Below are 15,534 nucleotides of genomic sequence, written 5' to 3' on the forward strand. Positions count from 1 at the left end.
GTCTTTCGTTCTTTCTCTTTCAATCCAAGAAGGTCAAACAGGACAACTGTTTACCTGTGTTGCATTCGTCTCTGTTTACAAATACTTGTACTACAGCCGCTCAAGCAGCAGCTTATTAATATCTCCCTTTCAAATGCTAATACGCATTCATGCATAAGTCATAGCTCCAGAGGTGACTTGTATGAGCTGTAACACTTCTTTATTTGGAAGGCAGTCACGGAGGAGTTCAAGCCTAGAAGGGTTCAAACAGTCAGTTCACAGAGAACAGCTGAGACTCGAACCCAGAACCTTCCAGGCACCGTGAATATACGTGCAAACGAGTATATGTCTGAGTTTCACTCAATGCAAAATGATTCCACTTTTAAATTAGTGGCAACTTTGCCTGACCATGATTGTGGTGGTGTGTGTGTGTGTGTTGTGTGTTACCTGCCACGAACTAGAAGGGATCTCTGCAAATTTTCCCAAGCCTCCAAAGGTGTAGCAACGGTACATGTGGTCCAGAGACTCGGAGCAGTGCCACAGCAAGCCGAAGCTCACCGATTCCTTGTGATGATAATGGTGATGGTGATGATGGTGAGTGGTGGTCCTCAGCTGCTCCTTCACAATCCACGCAGGAGAGATGAAACTAAAACTGCACACGGCGACCAGGGCGGAGGAGAGGAGCACCCAGAAGCAGCCCACGCAGCTGAACATGGTCGTGGCAACGTGGGGCGCAAAGCCCAAACACACACTCACTCCACACCCGGTTTCTTCTTCTTCTTCTTCTTCTTCTTCTTCTTTTTTCTCCCGTTCCAGGAGGAGCAAATGCATTTGGAGCTCACGGACACAAAAGTCTACCTGTGCCCCAGTGCGCTACATCTGCGAAACATCCTAGTACATCCATGGGAGTCCGCCGTGAAAGTCCCCCTCCCACCCCAAATAAAGTCCAAATGGTATTCAGAATAAAAACCAAGTCATGCTGTGTCCAAATGAAACCCGCGCCGCGTGCACAAAATGTTTGTCACACCCACAAGTGGGCGCGCAGCGGCGGTGCCTCCACCTGCGTGGAGGAGGGTAAGATCTGATTCAGAGCCAATGACACCCGCGTGCGTGGTTCTCCGCCTCTTGCGTGTCCCCGTCTGCTCCGTGGGCGCGCCCGTGGACAGTCGCGCACTTTGCGTTCATCCCAGACTACGCCCGGACCGTGTCAAGACAATGAGTCACAAAATGTACTTCCGGAAGTTACCTTCAAAATAAAGAGACCCGTGGCACCCTACGTGCATCGTGGTATTTCAAAAATTCCCACCGTTAACTTGATGATACAATACTACTTTATATTCTTTTCAATTACTTCTATGTCCAGCTATCTCTCTTTTATTTATTCATTCTTTTGATTTTCATCGTTGATTGCGATGGTTGACAAAAGACTTGTTTCCTTTGTAATTATAGTACTCCGTTTCTTTTAATTTACAGGAAATTCTGTTTTCGGTGTGACCTTACGATATGTATTTAAACTTGGCTGTACAGCAGGTGCCTTCCGCAAAAACCGCTACTAACCCTGCATTTAATGTTACCCTTCGAGCGAAATTGCTCTCAGTTTTTAAAATGCCACAGACTACTGCAGACAAAAAATAGGGTAGCATATATTGTCTGTTGATTTTTTCCCACAGCGCTTCTCTCACCCATATAGAAAAAAGGACAGAAACGTAGGCTATCCCTTCTTGTTAAAAAAACAGACAAGACTTATTAAAAAAAAAGATGAAATTGTTCTTACTACGTGTAGTGTAGTAGTGCTTAGAAGTCAAAGCCAAAGAGGTTAAGCTTATTTTACAAAGTGATCAACAGCGCCCTCTTTAGGACAACTGCAGTAACAGCACCTTAAAAAAAGAACGTAATTTTTGAAAACATCTGACAGAAATGAAGCGGGTTTTTTTCTTACAAAAATAAAATTAAATGAAATTAACATAAGGGTAGCCTTGGCACTGTCGTCCAAAGCCTAAACATAAGGTTAATCAAGTGAGAATCATAAAGGAGACGGCAACAGAAACTGTGCATGCATTCAGTGCCATGTGAAAAGATGATATGCAAAGTAAACAGGGACTACTGGTTATTAAAAAAAAGGGGGGGGGGGGCGAGAGAAAACATTTGATATTGCATGTATTTTAATCAAACACTTTAAATAGATTTAGATTAGGTGCACATACATATCCAAGAACATTTGTGGTACATGGTACCAAAATTCCATTCTGGTTCTTTTCCACACCTCAGATAAGCTCAAAAGGAAAAAAAAAAGTGATCATCGAGCACAATTCCAGTTGTTTCTGAGATGCATACAAAAAAAAACAAAAAACAGCGGCCACCATAAAAAAGTACTGACATTTATATACGGGATAAACCAGTCTACATTATACATTTGTAACGCTATATATACCATTTAGAACATGGAAGTTTTCCCATCACAACTGGAACATTGGGATAATTTACGGAGTTGTTTTATTCAACGCTCTGAAAAGGTGCCGAGAGGTCCAACGCGACAGCTATCAGGTCTTCCTCTTTCTCATTGTCATTTGCAGATCCTCCACCAATAAAAGTCCAGCTTCCCAAATCCCCCATTGGACAGGCGGGCTAAAGGGAGCGTGCGCATATGTAAAACGGGCTAACACGGCAAGCTGTCTTTCAGCTATTTTTGAAGAAAAATCTCTTCTAAAAACAAGGAATGTCATTAAAAAAAAAAAAAAAAAGGCATAGGGAGGTGTGCGGTGAGGAAATGAGTGTAATTCAGTCTGTGTGACAACACAGGAGTTGCAACAGGAACTTTTTTTTGTCTTTGTGCAAGGTTTGCTTTAAAAGCCGGAGTGGATTTGAAAGGGTTCCCCGGTCATGTGACGCGAAGGCTCGGCTTCGCTTCAGAGGACCGCTGCGCACCGTCATAGTGTTATGGAGTTGGAGCAATGAGGTACCGTACTCTCAGTTTAGGCCTCGTTTAAAGCGGGCCGCCATTCGTGGGAGGCCATCTTCTCGGGGTCATAACTGCACGCAGACAAAACAAACGGCAGTATTTTCGGGAGCAACTGCGATAGAATAAAGAGCGGGATATTTATTTTATTTTCAATACCTTGGTAGACTTGGCAGGACTGTCGTGGTTCGCCTGCACGACGTCGTTGACGATCATTTTAGCAATCTGCCAGGCCATTTCCTCCTGAGCCTGCCGTAAAGATTTCAAAAATATTAACATATTTTCAGACTCTACCCTAATAATACTTTTAAAAATCTGTAGATAAATAGGAGTGGATTTAACTCAATCCCCACGACAATTTTATTTTTTACGTTTTTTTTGTAAGGGTCCAGACATTTGATCCTAGGCACTTATATTTTTTACACATTTTTTTTCAAGTGTTTATCCACAAGGAGGGTCTAAAACGGTTGGTACTAAATTAATCAGTGCTAAAATAATTCGCTGGTGACTAAATACGAAAGTAATAAATTACTTTATTTAATTAATAAAGTAACGGATTAATTTAGGTAAAAAGTCTTAAAGTAATTGATTACTGTAGGTACTAAAGTAATGATTTGGGGCACTAAAGTACGAAAGACAGTAACACATTTCTTTATTATTTTAGATATCACTAAAAGTAATTGATTATATTGGTAATTTAGAAAGTAATCCATTTCTTTAGCACTTTAGAACAGTGGTTCTAAAGTGGTTCACTTTTTCAGGGATGTTCCCCTTGTGAAATATGTTTTCAGCCAAGTACCCCTTTAACAGTGCAAAGCATTTTAGGCTTAAACAAAAAATAAATAAATAAAACTTGCCATCAGTGTCTGATTTATTAAACTTTAGACTTCCAAACTTCCAAAAAAAAATGGTAATCAAGTATTTTGGATCATAGGGTTTGGGTTGATAACTTAATTATTAATAAATATTATATATATAAAAATCATTGAGTACAGTACTTTTGTACTTCAGTACCTAAATAATTAAATTATGTTCAGTACCTTGAATAATTATTAGTTTTGCACTTAAAACTAAAAAAAAAAAAAATGCATACAAAACATTTTCGTCTCTTCTCAGCCAAACAACTGAGAAAAAAGTACGAATGTCTGGATTCATAAAATTCATAAAAATGAGACGTAAAAATCCGTCTTTGGCACTGAATGAGTTAAATGACATGAAATAACTTTTTGTGGTCTCACCTCATTTGAGTTGCCTTGGACCCATTTCTTCATGGCTTGTGAAAACATGGAGCCTAAAAAGAAACCAGAGCTTGATGTGTTTACCAGTTTTCTCAAATGTTAACGTTTTCGTAGCCTCGGAAGTTGGAAGAAAGCCACCAAGAGTGGATTGTACCTTTGGATTTCTTCACATCCGGTTCTGGTTCCGCCTCCCTGATGAATTGACCCAACTCGTTCACTCGCCCGAAAGTCATCCTTCTGAAGACAGGGCAAATTTAGGGCACAATAAGCACCGCTTATGCTAATATCTTTGATGAACAACTGGAGCGCTGCTGTTTTTTTTTTTTTTACCAATGGGTGGCTCATTGAAAGGCTCATAACATCGTCAAATATAAACCCCACAAAATGTTCCGTGGCATCAGCCGTATTCATACTTTTTTTGGAGGGGAACCCTACGCCACCTTTATATACATTGTAAAAATGGGATCATGGAAAAGTAACTACACTATATATTTATGAAATTGAAATAGGAATATTTAATATGTCATAATTAAAGTATTATGACTTTTGAAGGCTTTTGCATTACGGGAGTACAGCTAAGCCAGTGAAAGGCTTGCAAATATCATAAATTGGCTGCTACTGCCACCTGGTGGTTGGGGTGTCAACAGAAAAATGTCTATTACGCCCTGCTCCAGAGTTGCCGTTGAAAGGATTAATGCAAAAGTCCAAAATTGACAATATTGCCAATTTTTAATGGCAGTAAATGAGCCTGACATGGGCTAAACTTGATACCAATAGGATGTACCACTCCGCCTCCCGTTTGCAAGCATTTAGAAGGGACGGCAGCACGGCATTATGAAAGTCGTCATGTTTTGAGAATCCATGCAATATTTTAGCCTTGGTATGATTTTCCTTTGATATCACACGGGCATAAAAAAGGGAACGGAGGAAAACATTTCGGCAACTCTGATTGGCCAATTATCAACCTGTAAGACAAGCGGTGCAAAAAATAAAAAAAGAGCTCACCCAGCATATGGCCTCTGGTACAAAGATTCGGGGTCCAGACTGGCGACATCCACCGTTATGGCCTCATCGAAGTTTTTCAAGATCTTTATTGCTGCCTTTTTGGTGCCAGACTGTCCCGGAGACATCGTATTCAAAATGTGTCACGCGTCAAATTTAATCTGTCTCATCTTAAATGCTCAAACTTTGACTCTTGCATTGACAAAGACGCTACAGTTTGTAAATGTCAGGAAATATCATCCCCGCCCCCAAAGTGCTTGAGGACACGCGGGAGGGTCGGGGTCACCTGCACGAGTGAGGCCTCGCCACTGGAAGTGGAGCGCTCGTTTTCCGCCGGCCCGCCCTGACCCGGAGCGTTGACATTCACAAAGTCGTCGGCCCGCACCGAGTTGAGGAGGTCGCTCAGATATTTGTAGTAAAGGTTGCTGGACAGGAAGCCCGGCATATACACCTGAAAACAGGCACAACCGAGGAAGAAAAGTCCAAATGCGGTGTTCCCTTGCTTCATTGCGATTGGTTATTTATCGGGGATTTTCATGTAGGACCATAACCTTTTCTATTGCAGGTTAATCTCGCTATTTTTCCTATTATTAGATAGAGATTTTATGTATTTTACGGAAGTGGGTATTTGACATTTTTTGCTGGTTGTCGGTGCCACGCCCCCCGCCCATTCGTCATTGTCGATCCGCCATTATTTCAAGCCGAAAACTGTAATCGGCGGTCTGATGCTCACTCCCGTCATCAAAGCCCCTCCAAAAAAATAAAAAATAAAAAGAACTACACCCCTGAAAAAAAATACCTATAAACAGTACTCTGTACCTCTTAGCCTTAAACAAGAGAGCAAAAGCTAAAGTTTACAGTCTTCCTTTCAATCATTCAAATTAAGTAGATGTACTTATAACAAAATAAACAACTGGTATTCACATATCACAAAGCTGAGTTATGTCAACAAATTGAAATATGACTTGAGTGGCAAAATCAGCCCATCTGAGGACGCGGCCGTTTTGCCACCGACATCACAGTCGCTTAGGGCTCAGGTAACATCCAATCACGTCTCAGCTTGTGCACATCACATGACAAAACTCGGAAAACTGAGCCCTGATCATGGTAGCAGGCACAGTTCCTTTTGTTAAGTGTATGAGGAGGCATTTATTATGGTTGCCGACAACTTCTGTACCTTCTCCATGGTGGTCCAGGCTTGTCTAAGTGGAGTGGTAAAACATTCGGGGAGAGGGCCGCCCTCCCGGCAGATGTTTGACTCAATCTCCATGCGTACCGAGTCGCCGAATCCCAGAGGGTTTGTAGCTTGGAGGGAGAAATACCTACAAAATCAACAAGATCATTTATTTATTTATTTGGGGGGGCTGGGGAAATAAGCCTTATAAAATAAGCATTTTGTTTTTTGCTGGAAATTATATAGGTATGTGACAACTAATTCATTTGTGCCATTTTTGAGACGCCATTTTCACGCGTTTTTGTGTTTGTTCCAATCAGAAAACCGCACCAGCTGCCTAACCCTCATCTAATGTTTGTTTGCAAGGAACAGTAATAATGTCTCTGGGTCACTTTGACCTAGAACCTTTTTACTTCCCCAAATGTGTCTGAAATATGCATAATCCAAATCCAATAGTTTCATTTTAACAGCCACAATATTTCAGGGTCAGTACGACCCAGATGTGTGTGCATTCATTTCAAATGTCAAAAACAAAGTAACACATCTTCGAACTGAACGCATCTTGTCATCCCCCAGGAAACAACAATAATATTCCTGGGTCATTTTGACCTGGGTTTTGCTTATTTATCCAAACATGCATACAGATGCCACTTTTAATGGATATGTTGATTATAATGAGCCAAGCCACTTTTTATATATATATATATATATATATATATATATATATATATATATATATATATGTGTGTGTGTGTGTGTGTGTGTGTGTGTATATACATACATAAATACAGCACTACACCTACTTGTCGTAAAGGATCATGGCGTCATTTTGGGCCTCCTGGCCATCATACTGCCCCTTCTTAGCTGCTAGCTGGTTTTGGAAGTTGTCGGCCGCAAGCCAGAACTGTAGTACATTCATAGCCTCCTCCTTTTCCATGTACTGAAATGTTAGAGGGGGGGGAAAAAAAACAAACACAACACAGAATCTTTATGCTGAAACTTTGATGGGTTTTCTCAATGGCGCGCTTGTTTCATAACTAACAAGGAATGCTTGTGTATCAGAGTTGATGTTTGTGTCATCTCAACATTACTGTACAAAAAAATGAAAAAGAAAGAAAAAAACAAAAGAGCTGTTTTTGTTTATTAACAATAATCTTTAAACATGCAGGTTCACAATAAATAAATGCATATGTTGAATTAGAAACTTGCAGTCTGATGCTCTGTCAGTATATTTTGTTAAGAAAAACAAAACAAACACAAAAAAAAACACACAAGCAAACCAGGAAGTGATGCAATGCATTGTGCAAGACAAGATTTGTTCACACAAAGATGGTCAGTGAAACGAGGACTGTGTCCATCTTTTCTTTGTTTCTTTTTTCTCTCTCAATTTTGACTGGTATTTCAAAATTATATATATATATAAAAAAAAAAAAAAATACACCTCTGTTTTTGTCCATTTGGGGGCAGGCAGCACAGTTGCTCAGTGCTCAGGTAACAACCAATCACAGCTCAGCTTGCAAACGTCACATAAGCAAACTGAGACATCAAGGGAGACATGATTGGTTGTCTGAGCCCTGAGCAACTGGGATGGCTGCCCACTGAGATGCCAGGACAAAAAAATTAGACTTAAGTCTTTAAAAAAAAAAAAAAAAAAAATGGCATAGAATACATGGTGAAATATTAGTTAAAAAATTCCCACTTCCATAGATTAGGTCAGAGGCCCAGGGATTTTTTCTCCCATTGGTATTTTATAGTAGTAGTAATAATAATAATATAAACATGCTGGAGAAGTGAAAATGACTACCAAACGCCGACAATACATAATAATCAGTGTAATCTAATGTACGTTTTTTTTTTTTTTTGAAAAAGCTGTGGGACATATTGTCCTAAAGGGATCTTAAGGCTTAACTTCCTCTTGACGGTGACTCATAGATCTTCGTTTGTTATTGCGATTGTACAAATAAGTGAGAAATTCTTGTATTGTGTATAGCTCTAATTTCTGGTTAGCTTTAGAGAAAGGAACTACAACCAACAATTAGTTTTTGTTATCATAAAACGAGGAGGGCAAGCAAGGGACTGAAAAAAAAAAAAAAAGCAATTTTATAATGTTTCGGAAACCTTTGGGCAGACTCACCTCAGAGAAGTAGAAAAGAGCGGACTCACAGAACAAGATGTCAGCCAGGAACACAGAACCACTCGTCAACACTTCAATCTGGTATTTACAGAAATGATGACTCCGCAAGAATTCAATAAAGTATCTAGGAGAACATTTAGACCAATTGGTTAAAGAATAATGGTACGGAGCGAACTAGGCAGATGATTATTAACTCACTGTTGTTCTAAGATGGTGAAGACGACTGACTGCGCGATAACGAAGCAATTCGGGTCCACCATGCCATCCTCGCCGCAAATCTTAGCTGAACAGAGAAAAAAGTTAAACTTTCATCAATAACCAAAGGAATTCATAACATCTTACCGACGATATCATTTCGGATCTGCTCGGTGATCGGGATCGGCCTCACGGCATCCGGAGAGATAAACTTTGTGAAGATGGTAACAGCGTCCTTTTCGATATCTAAAAAAAAAAAAAAAAAAAAAAAAGCCCCCAGAATTAATTGGAAATTTGAGTATCTCGGTTGAGAACGAACACCCCAGGGATTTTCTCTTGACCCAGATACCTGCTTTTTAGTCTACATGTCAGAAAATATATGTCAAGACAATCTCAGAAACAATGACCGTATTTTTCCGCAACTTTTTACTCGTAATTTGAGCCCATGGCTTTTTGACCAATGCAACTTATCTACAGGTGTTTCATTTACTTTGTTTTTTTTTTCTTTTTTTACTTGCCACTAGGAGGCAGTCCTGGGTGCGCGATATATACACACACACATACACTTGGTGGACTGCCTCCTGATGGCAAGTAAAAATAAATAAATAAATAAACAAGTCAGATAAGTCGCATTGGACTAAAAGCTACAGGGCTCAAATTACGAGTAAAAAGTTGCAGCTTATAGTTTATCCTGTGTGTGTGTGTGTGTGTATATATATATATATATATATATATATATATATATATATATATATATATATATATATATATATATGTATATATGTATACTCTTTTTTTTTTTTTTGGTATTTCCATCTTTCGAGACTCCTGATTCAAATGATCAGGATCGTTATCACACGTCTGAGCTGATTATTTGAATCAGTTCTGTTGGAGAATGGAAACATAAAAATAAATAAAAAAAAAAAAAAGCCAAAACTGGGTATCCCTGGCATAAAGTCTAGCAAATACCAAAAATATTGGATGGTTGCAGACTTCAACTTCAAGAAAAAGCTGCCTTACTTCTCATGAGTTTGTCCGAGAGCTCCGGCAGGCTGACGTCGGAGTGCACTTTGGAAGGGGTCCCCGTCCTGCCGGGGGTTTCGAGCTGAGGGGAGCCCGGTGGCAAGCCCGCGTCCGTTCCGGAAGGGTCCCGCGGCGCGCCATCCGCACTGTTCCGGTCCAGGGCGGGGGAATCGTGCCGGGGGGGCTCCGGCCTTTCCGGAGCGTCTACGGGTTCGGCCAGGGAGCTGTGTTTGACAGAATTGAGGCTGTGCGCTCGGATCCGCGACCAGCTGGTCGAGCGGAACGTCTCCGCCTCCAACCAGAAGCTGACCAGATGCTCGGCACCTTGCCGCTCCATAAAACGCATGTAATGGGGAATGGCCACATTGTCCCGAAGCACTTGGTCCACCGTCTTGGAGAGCCGGGAGCGCGTCTCCTGGGGCTGATAGTTCACGCTGGAATGACCTGCAACTCGCAACAGATACACTGCTAAAAAGTGGAAGTGGACGAATAATATATTTTATAACGCACGTTTTTCTAAAACTATCCCTCGCTTATAACATATTTCTGCTTAATGTTTCAAAGATCACTTTTTTTTTACTAAATTTCCTCATCCAGTCATTCATGAGTTCAAAACTAGTGTATGCCAATGAACTCTTTCAGTGCCAAGGATGAGAATTCTCATCTTTTAAAATAGTAAAACGATAATAAATAATACAATTCTCATCAAATGTTTTTTTTTATGGAGGGTAGTTGACACCCCTGACTAATGCTTACCTAATATAAGATGGTTGAGCACTGTAGTATTAATTGTGACCATTGGATGGCAGTGTTTTCACATATAGAACCAAGTTATTATCTACATGCAATTTAAGCAAGGAATGGAAATAATTCTTTCATATAATACCACCCATATTAAATCGACACAGCAGACAATATTCTGCTGGCTTTGAAAGATGAGTAAAATGCTAAATATACTGGCCTTATAAAAAAATTATTTTCTGATGACACCTGGCACTGAAAGAGTTAAACGATAATAACCAACTCAATCCATAACGTATTACTGGTATATAATTCACTAGCTATGGAGACAGTTTTTTATTTTTTTATTTTACTTTTTTAATTTTGGGGGAATTACAGCTTGCATCCAAAACAAAAATATATAAATACATGAAATAAAATATATATATCAATCAAAAATTGTAATAAGAAAGTTAACATTTTTGAAAAGCATTTTGAATGAATCTCTGTATATCATTAGAATGGCAACATAGCATAATTGCCTGAAATCATATTTCGCTATACTTTAAAGCAATTTAAAAAAAAACGTTTTTTTCCTATTCATATTTAATTTCATTAAAGAATGTTTGAATTGTTTAATATATATATATTTTTTTGTAAGGAGTTCATGTCATTTTTTTTGTTTAAATGAAATGTATATTATATAAACCAATATTTTGTTGTTATTTCATGTTTGTAAAGCAATACAAGAAGAGTTCCAAGATGACCACTTTTGGATTCCATGGCAAGTAGTTCAATATTTTATGGAGGAATTCATATGCCGCTATGACTTGTATTTAGGAGGTGATTAGAAAACCAACTAATCTCCTTACGGCTTTCAACATTCAGGAGCAGGAGGTGGTGAGATTATTACCAAATATGCATTGCATGCATTTGTCTTTCAAATTACAATTAGAAGTCCCGAGTGAGTTCAATTTCAAGTCAAATTGTGTTCAAGCGTCATCCCGTTCTAAATTAGTGCCGCGGAATGTTTTGTTATCGGATCCCAGCCCAAATGACACACTAGCAGAAAACTTTGTTGTGAATGACTCGAGCTCGCGTGAATGCCGGGAGGCGTTCTAAAAGCATGAAATCACAAGAATGTGCATGAGAAGACTACAAAGCAAAATCAAGGTCGTGTTGGATATTCAAGGTGCTAATTCGTCATTCCAGGTCTTTCCCATCAAATCGAAAGAGCAGGCAAAATCCTGTTTAGAATTGACCGCACTGGAAAATATCACGTTTTTTTATGGCCATTCATAAAGCACTCAGCAACTTATTTTTCTCAGTGCTGTTATTTTTTCTCACATGGGCTGTGGTACAGGTTATTCCACCTTCGTGTTGCTGGTATTTTTTTTTTTTTTCATCATGTATAGAACACAGATAATTTGGTGACAAAGTAAAAACTATAACAAAACAAATCTCATCTTTGTAAATGTTTCATATTTTTTGTGTTTATAAGTGTCCATAAGTTATTTGTTGCAGGTTAAGTGTATTACAGATTTCCCACACTGTGCGCGGTCAGTGAACGCCACACCAGCGGTGAATGTGCTCAAAGCAGTTGTTTTTCCTTTTCCGCGCGACGCAGCTCGAGTTCATTTTGCCATAAATACCCAAAGTTGGCCACCATCTATGGTCCACTAAGTTTATAGATTGTGTGTAAATGCCAAAAGACCGCAATTAATGAACGAGTCAAATGGAACGCCTTTCCGCGTTCTCTAACAATTCATTGAATCATCTGGAAAAATCATAACTTGATCCAATATTCCTGTCTGTGAACGAGGAGGGACTCGGACGTTGGTTCAGCCCGCTCGCTTCTTTTATTGAAAATAATGTCTTAACAGCATCAGCTGCAACAGCTGACGTACACTAGCTCGTACCGGCCGATATAAAAATAAACACATGTGCATCAAAATTCGGCTTATGTGGGTGACAAAACAATCTTCCTCAAATGCTGTGGAAAAAGACAACTAATCTTTAAGTTAACGTTTATAGGACGCAATGAAAATTTTGGCCTTCATTTTTTGGGGTGAAAAAAACTGCGTCTTTTTTTTTGGGAAATGATGGTAATAATTGAGGGTGTGTACCGAGGTCACCAAAGTGAGCAGCTTCCATGTGGCTGGGCTGCTTCTTGAGGATGGCCGTGCGACCGCGGGCGAAGGAGTCCATGTTGGCAGAAATGGCGTTGATGGCCAAACGGCTGGGCCCCTCAACTTCCTGCACGGCATGGTTGTTCTTCAGTGGCGGCGATGCAGAGTGAGGGCTGACGAGACCTTTCAGTGAACAATTCATACAACAGGGAAAATAAGGCTGAAACAATCACATGACACCAGGCTGAGTGAAAAAATGTTTACAGGAATGTGTTTTAGACAAAAAGATTATTTGAACTTCAAACAAAAAACCTCGGTTAAAAAAAAAAAAAGGCATTTTCTTGCCCTAGATACTCGGTTATTAATGTATCATCAGAAAAAGAAGATGTCAAGGTAATTGCGGCAACAACTGTTAATACTAACTTCTAAATAAACGTTACAAATATATATGCACAAAATGCCTTGGAATGCTTTTATTTTGAAGTTGTTGTTTTGAAGCTTGTAACCACTTGATAACGCTTTCTACTGCACCAATATAAATAACACAATGTTGATGCTAACAGCCTAATAGTTGCCATTCCTACTGATCACTTTTTAACAACCCATCCATGTGCTGTTTCATCTAAGAAATTAGTCTCCTAGACCAAAATTGATGTTTCTTTGTGTTTCTTCACAGTGCTGTGCTGACAAGCAATCGGTCATTCATAATTGAGTGGATTATAATTGTTTTCAACAAGCAAAAAAAAATATAGTTTTTTTATATCCAAATTTTCAATATTTGAATTTTATGATATCCTAGTACCACAAACACTCGATAGCTGCTGCCCTATTAATAACTTTCACTTCAACCCGTTTTCATCCTTTGTTCATAAACAATGGCGGTACGGTGAGTAATGAACTCACCTTTGTTGACTTTTGTGTCAGTCACTCTCTCAGGTTCTTTGCTTTTGGCTGCAGGGAGAAAAAAAAATACAACAAAAACAAGCATTGATGTAACAAAAGGATCTTTTTCATTCCCAAAGAGAGAGAGAGTAATGTCACAGTCTTAGTGTCTTCAAAAAAAAACATTTTGGTAACTTGACCTTGGTTGCCTGATTGCAACAGAAAAGAAAAACATGGTAAAAATGCAAACAAACCACTTACTGTGGCGCAATGAAAACTGTAAAAACTTGAACGTGAAAAGACCTCTCAGTTTCTCACAAATCAACATTTGAGCGGACGAATGCATTGTGGCAAACGTTGCTGGAGTTGATCTATTCTTTCTTTGTGAGCAAAGAATTTGCCTGAAACTAATGTAGCACACAATGAGTACAAAATCAAACACGCTGCTTGCACAGTCAAGTAAAATCCCCCCCCCCCGCCCCGAGAATAAAAGCACTTCCTAAAAGAAACTGTGGTAGCTATAGAGAGAAGTCTTCACATTTCCTCCTATAGACCTGCTGAATCAGCTGCTTTTCATCCCTCTACACAATGGGGAAAATATGTTTCCTCTTGCCATTGTAGAGTGATTTCTCAATAAACACAAGATTACTAAATAGTTTCTCGTGCATGATTTTTAAAAATTTAGCTATCACATGAAGTATGGACAAAATGTGAACTTTTTAGAACTGATAATTGCAAAACGTTTAGTATCCCTTTAAAAAAAAAGTTAGATTTGGTGGTTTTAATTTTTGTAGTGTTTGGTCTGTTTTATTGCTGCTTCACTTACCTTCTCTTGAATGAGTCTTGACAAGATAACCAAAATGAATAGAAAATAGATATATTTGTTGTAATTATTGTAATTGTTCAATGAATCGTACAACGAAATGAAAACTGCCCTTATTCAGTGCCATTTAAAAAAGATAACGAGTAAAAAAGTCATAATAAGAATGGCGCATAGGTATAAAATAAAGATGTTGTGTTTGACTTGTTGAGCGTGGTCTTTTAAAGTTATTTGTCACGCTTTTTGTCTTCAAAAAACTGTTAAATGTTCTTGGATGTGAAAATAACATAACGATAACCAAAATGTGGTTAAAGTGAATCCTGTATAGGCAAGTAGCACTCATCACACAACTTTAAGGTTAATGATAAATTTGAGTCTCCTTATTTAATATTGACCATCTTATTATTGTACCATTGCGTGCTTTTCTATTCTGTATTATTTTTCCGGTGGCTCTGTGCAGTGTCTGAAGCAAAGATGATGATGATGATGGGGAGGCTATTCGGAAGCTAACATTTCAACGCTTACTAAGCGATCCGCATTGCAAGCGATCGCCGAATTAAGATCCTATTAACTTTGGCAAAATGTCACGCACTGCGAAATTGAAATGAAACAGAAGTTAATGTGTCGTTTTCTTTGCCGCTGTCTTTTTGCTAGTAGCTCGCTACAGTTGGCGTTGCTGCTGAGAACGCTTCCTCACCTTTCCGCTTGAAAAACGACATGACGAATTCACTCAGAGCGTTTCCTCAGCTGACTGACACCATCCCGTAATTCGACAGGCTCCTTCATTCGAATATATCCGCAAAGTACACTCAACACATGGAAATGGTGTGCGATCGTGAGACCGGTGAATGCTGTCAGATTGTAATTTTCGCCAAAGCCGCAGCCTGATCAGCAGCCATGTTGTCAATAAACCTCCAACTTCCGGGCTAGTGGCACGCGAGCATTGTGGGAAATGTAGTTGAAAGAAGTCGCGTTTGATGGTGATCGGCTCATTAGACAACTCACAATCAGAACTGAGCATTTACAAAGTCATGATAAGTCATGATAAAAGCATAAGGATAAATTCATTTACACATTAACAAACACACTGAAATAATCGCGAATATTTTTGCGAATCTGAAAAAAAACGTGATAACCTCGAATATGTTTGTGAATCCGAAAAACCCGTAAACATCGCAAATATGTTTGTGGATCTGAAACACACAAAAATCAAGATTGCAACTCCGTGAATAATTTTGAGAAAATTTCCCCCAGATATATTTCTTTGGACTACAACATATTT

At 39.1% G+C, this 15,534-nt stretch overlaps 2 protein-coding genes across 2 annotated transcripts in view; both read right to left on the reverse strand.

Moving 5' to 3' along the window:
* Positions 1–1,173, reverse strand: part of lhfpl7 (LHFPL tetraspan subfamily member 7) — a 66,278-nt gene extending 65,105 nt beyond the window's left edge. The window contains exon 1 of the mRNA XM_088440001.1: positions 427–1,173. Within this exon, the coding sequence (XP_088296127.1) occupies positions 427–810 (384 nt within the window). The 5' untranslated portion in view covers positions 811–1,173. The remainder of the gene's footprint in view (positions 1–426) is intronic.
* A 950-nt stretch (positions 1,174–2,123) lies between these two features.
* On the reverse strand, positions 2,124–15,170 carry akap10 (A-kinase anchoring protein 10). Its single transcript, XM_088441751.1, has 15 exons — positions 14,950–15,170; positions 13,454–13,501; positions 12,548–12,733; positions 9,699–10,145; positions 8,826–8,924; positions 8,682–8,766; positions 8,484–8,607; positions 7,153–7,289; positions 6,353–6,497; positions 5,462–5,626; positions 5,179–5,288; positions 4,328–4,410; positions 4,174–4,226; positions 3,095–3,184; positions 2,124–3,009 (listed from the first exon to the last, which is right to left on the reverse strand). The coding sequence occupies exons 1-15, from the start codon at positions 14,969–14,971 to the stop codon at positions 3,004–3,006; spliced, it is 1,800 nt and encodes a 599-aa protein (XP_088297877.1). The 5' UTR covers positions 14,972–15,170; the 3' UTR covers positions 2,124–3,003.
* Between the last annotated feature and the right edge of the window lie 364 nt (positions 15,171–15,534).

The sequence above is a fragment of the Hippichthys cyanospilos genome, chromosome 18 (assembly GCF_059441005.1).
Source record: "Hippichthys cyanospilos isolate Australia breed blue-spotted pipefish chromosome 18, RoL_Hcya_1.0, whole genome shotgun sequence".
NCBI lineage: Eukaryota > Metazoa > Chordata > Actinopteri > Syngnathiformes > Syngnathidae > Hippichthys > Hippichthys cyanospilos.

Bases quoted from the DNA above. Each gene is read 5' to 3' on its own strand.
- akap10 (XM_088441751.1), bottom strand. From the start codon at position 14,971: ATGTCGTTTTTCAAGCGGAAAG. The intron at 7,290-8,483 runs GTGAGTCTGCCC...CTAACATTTCAG, and splicing joins CTCTTTTCTACTTCTCTGAG to TACATGGAAAAGGAGGAGGC. The intron at 5,627-6,352 runs GTACAGAAGTTG...GCCTGTTTTCAG, and splicing joins CCTGGACCACCATGGAGAAG to GTGTATATGCCGGGCTTCCT.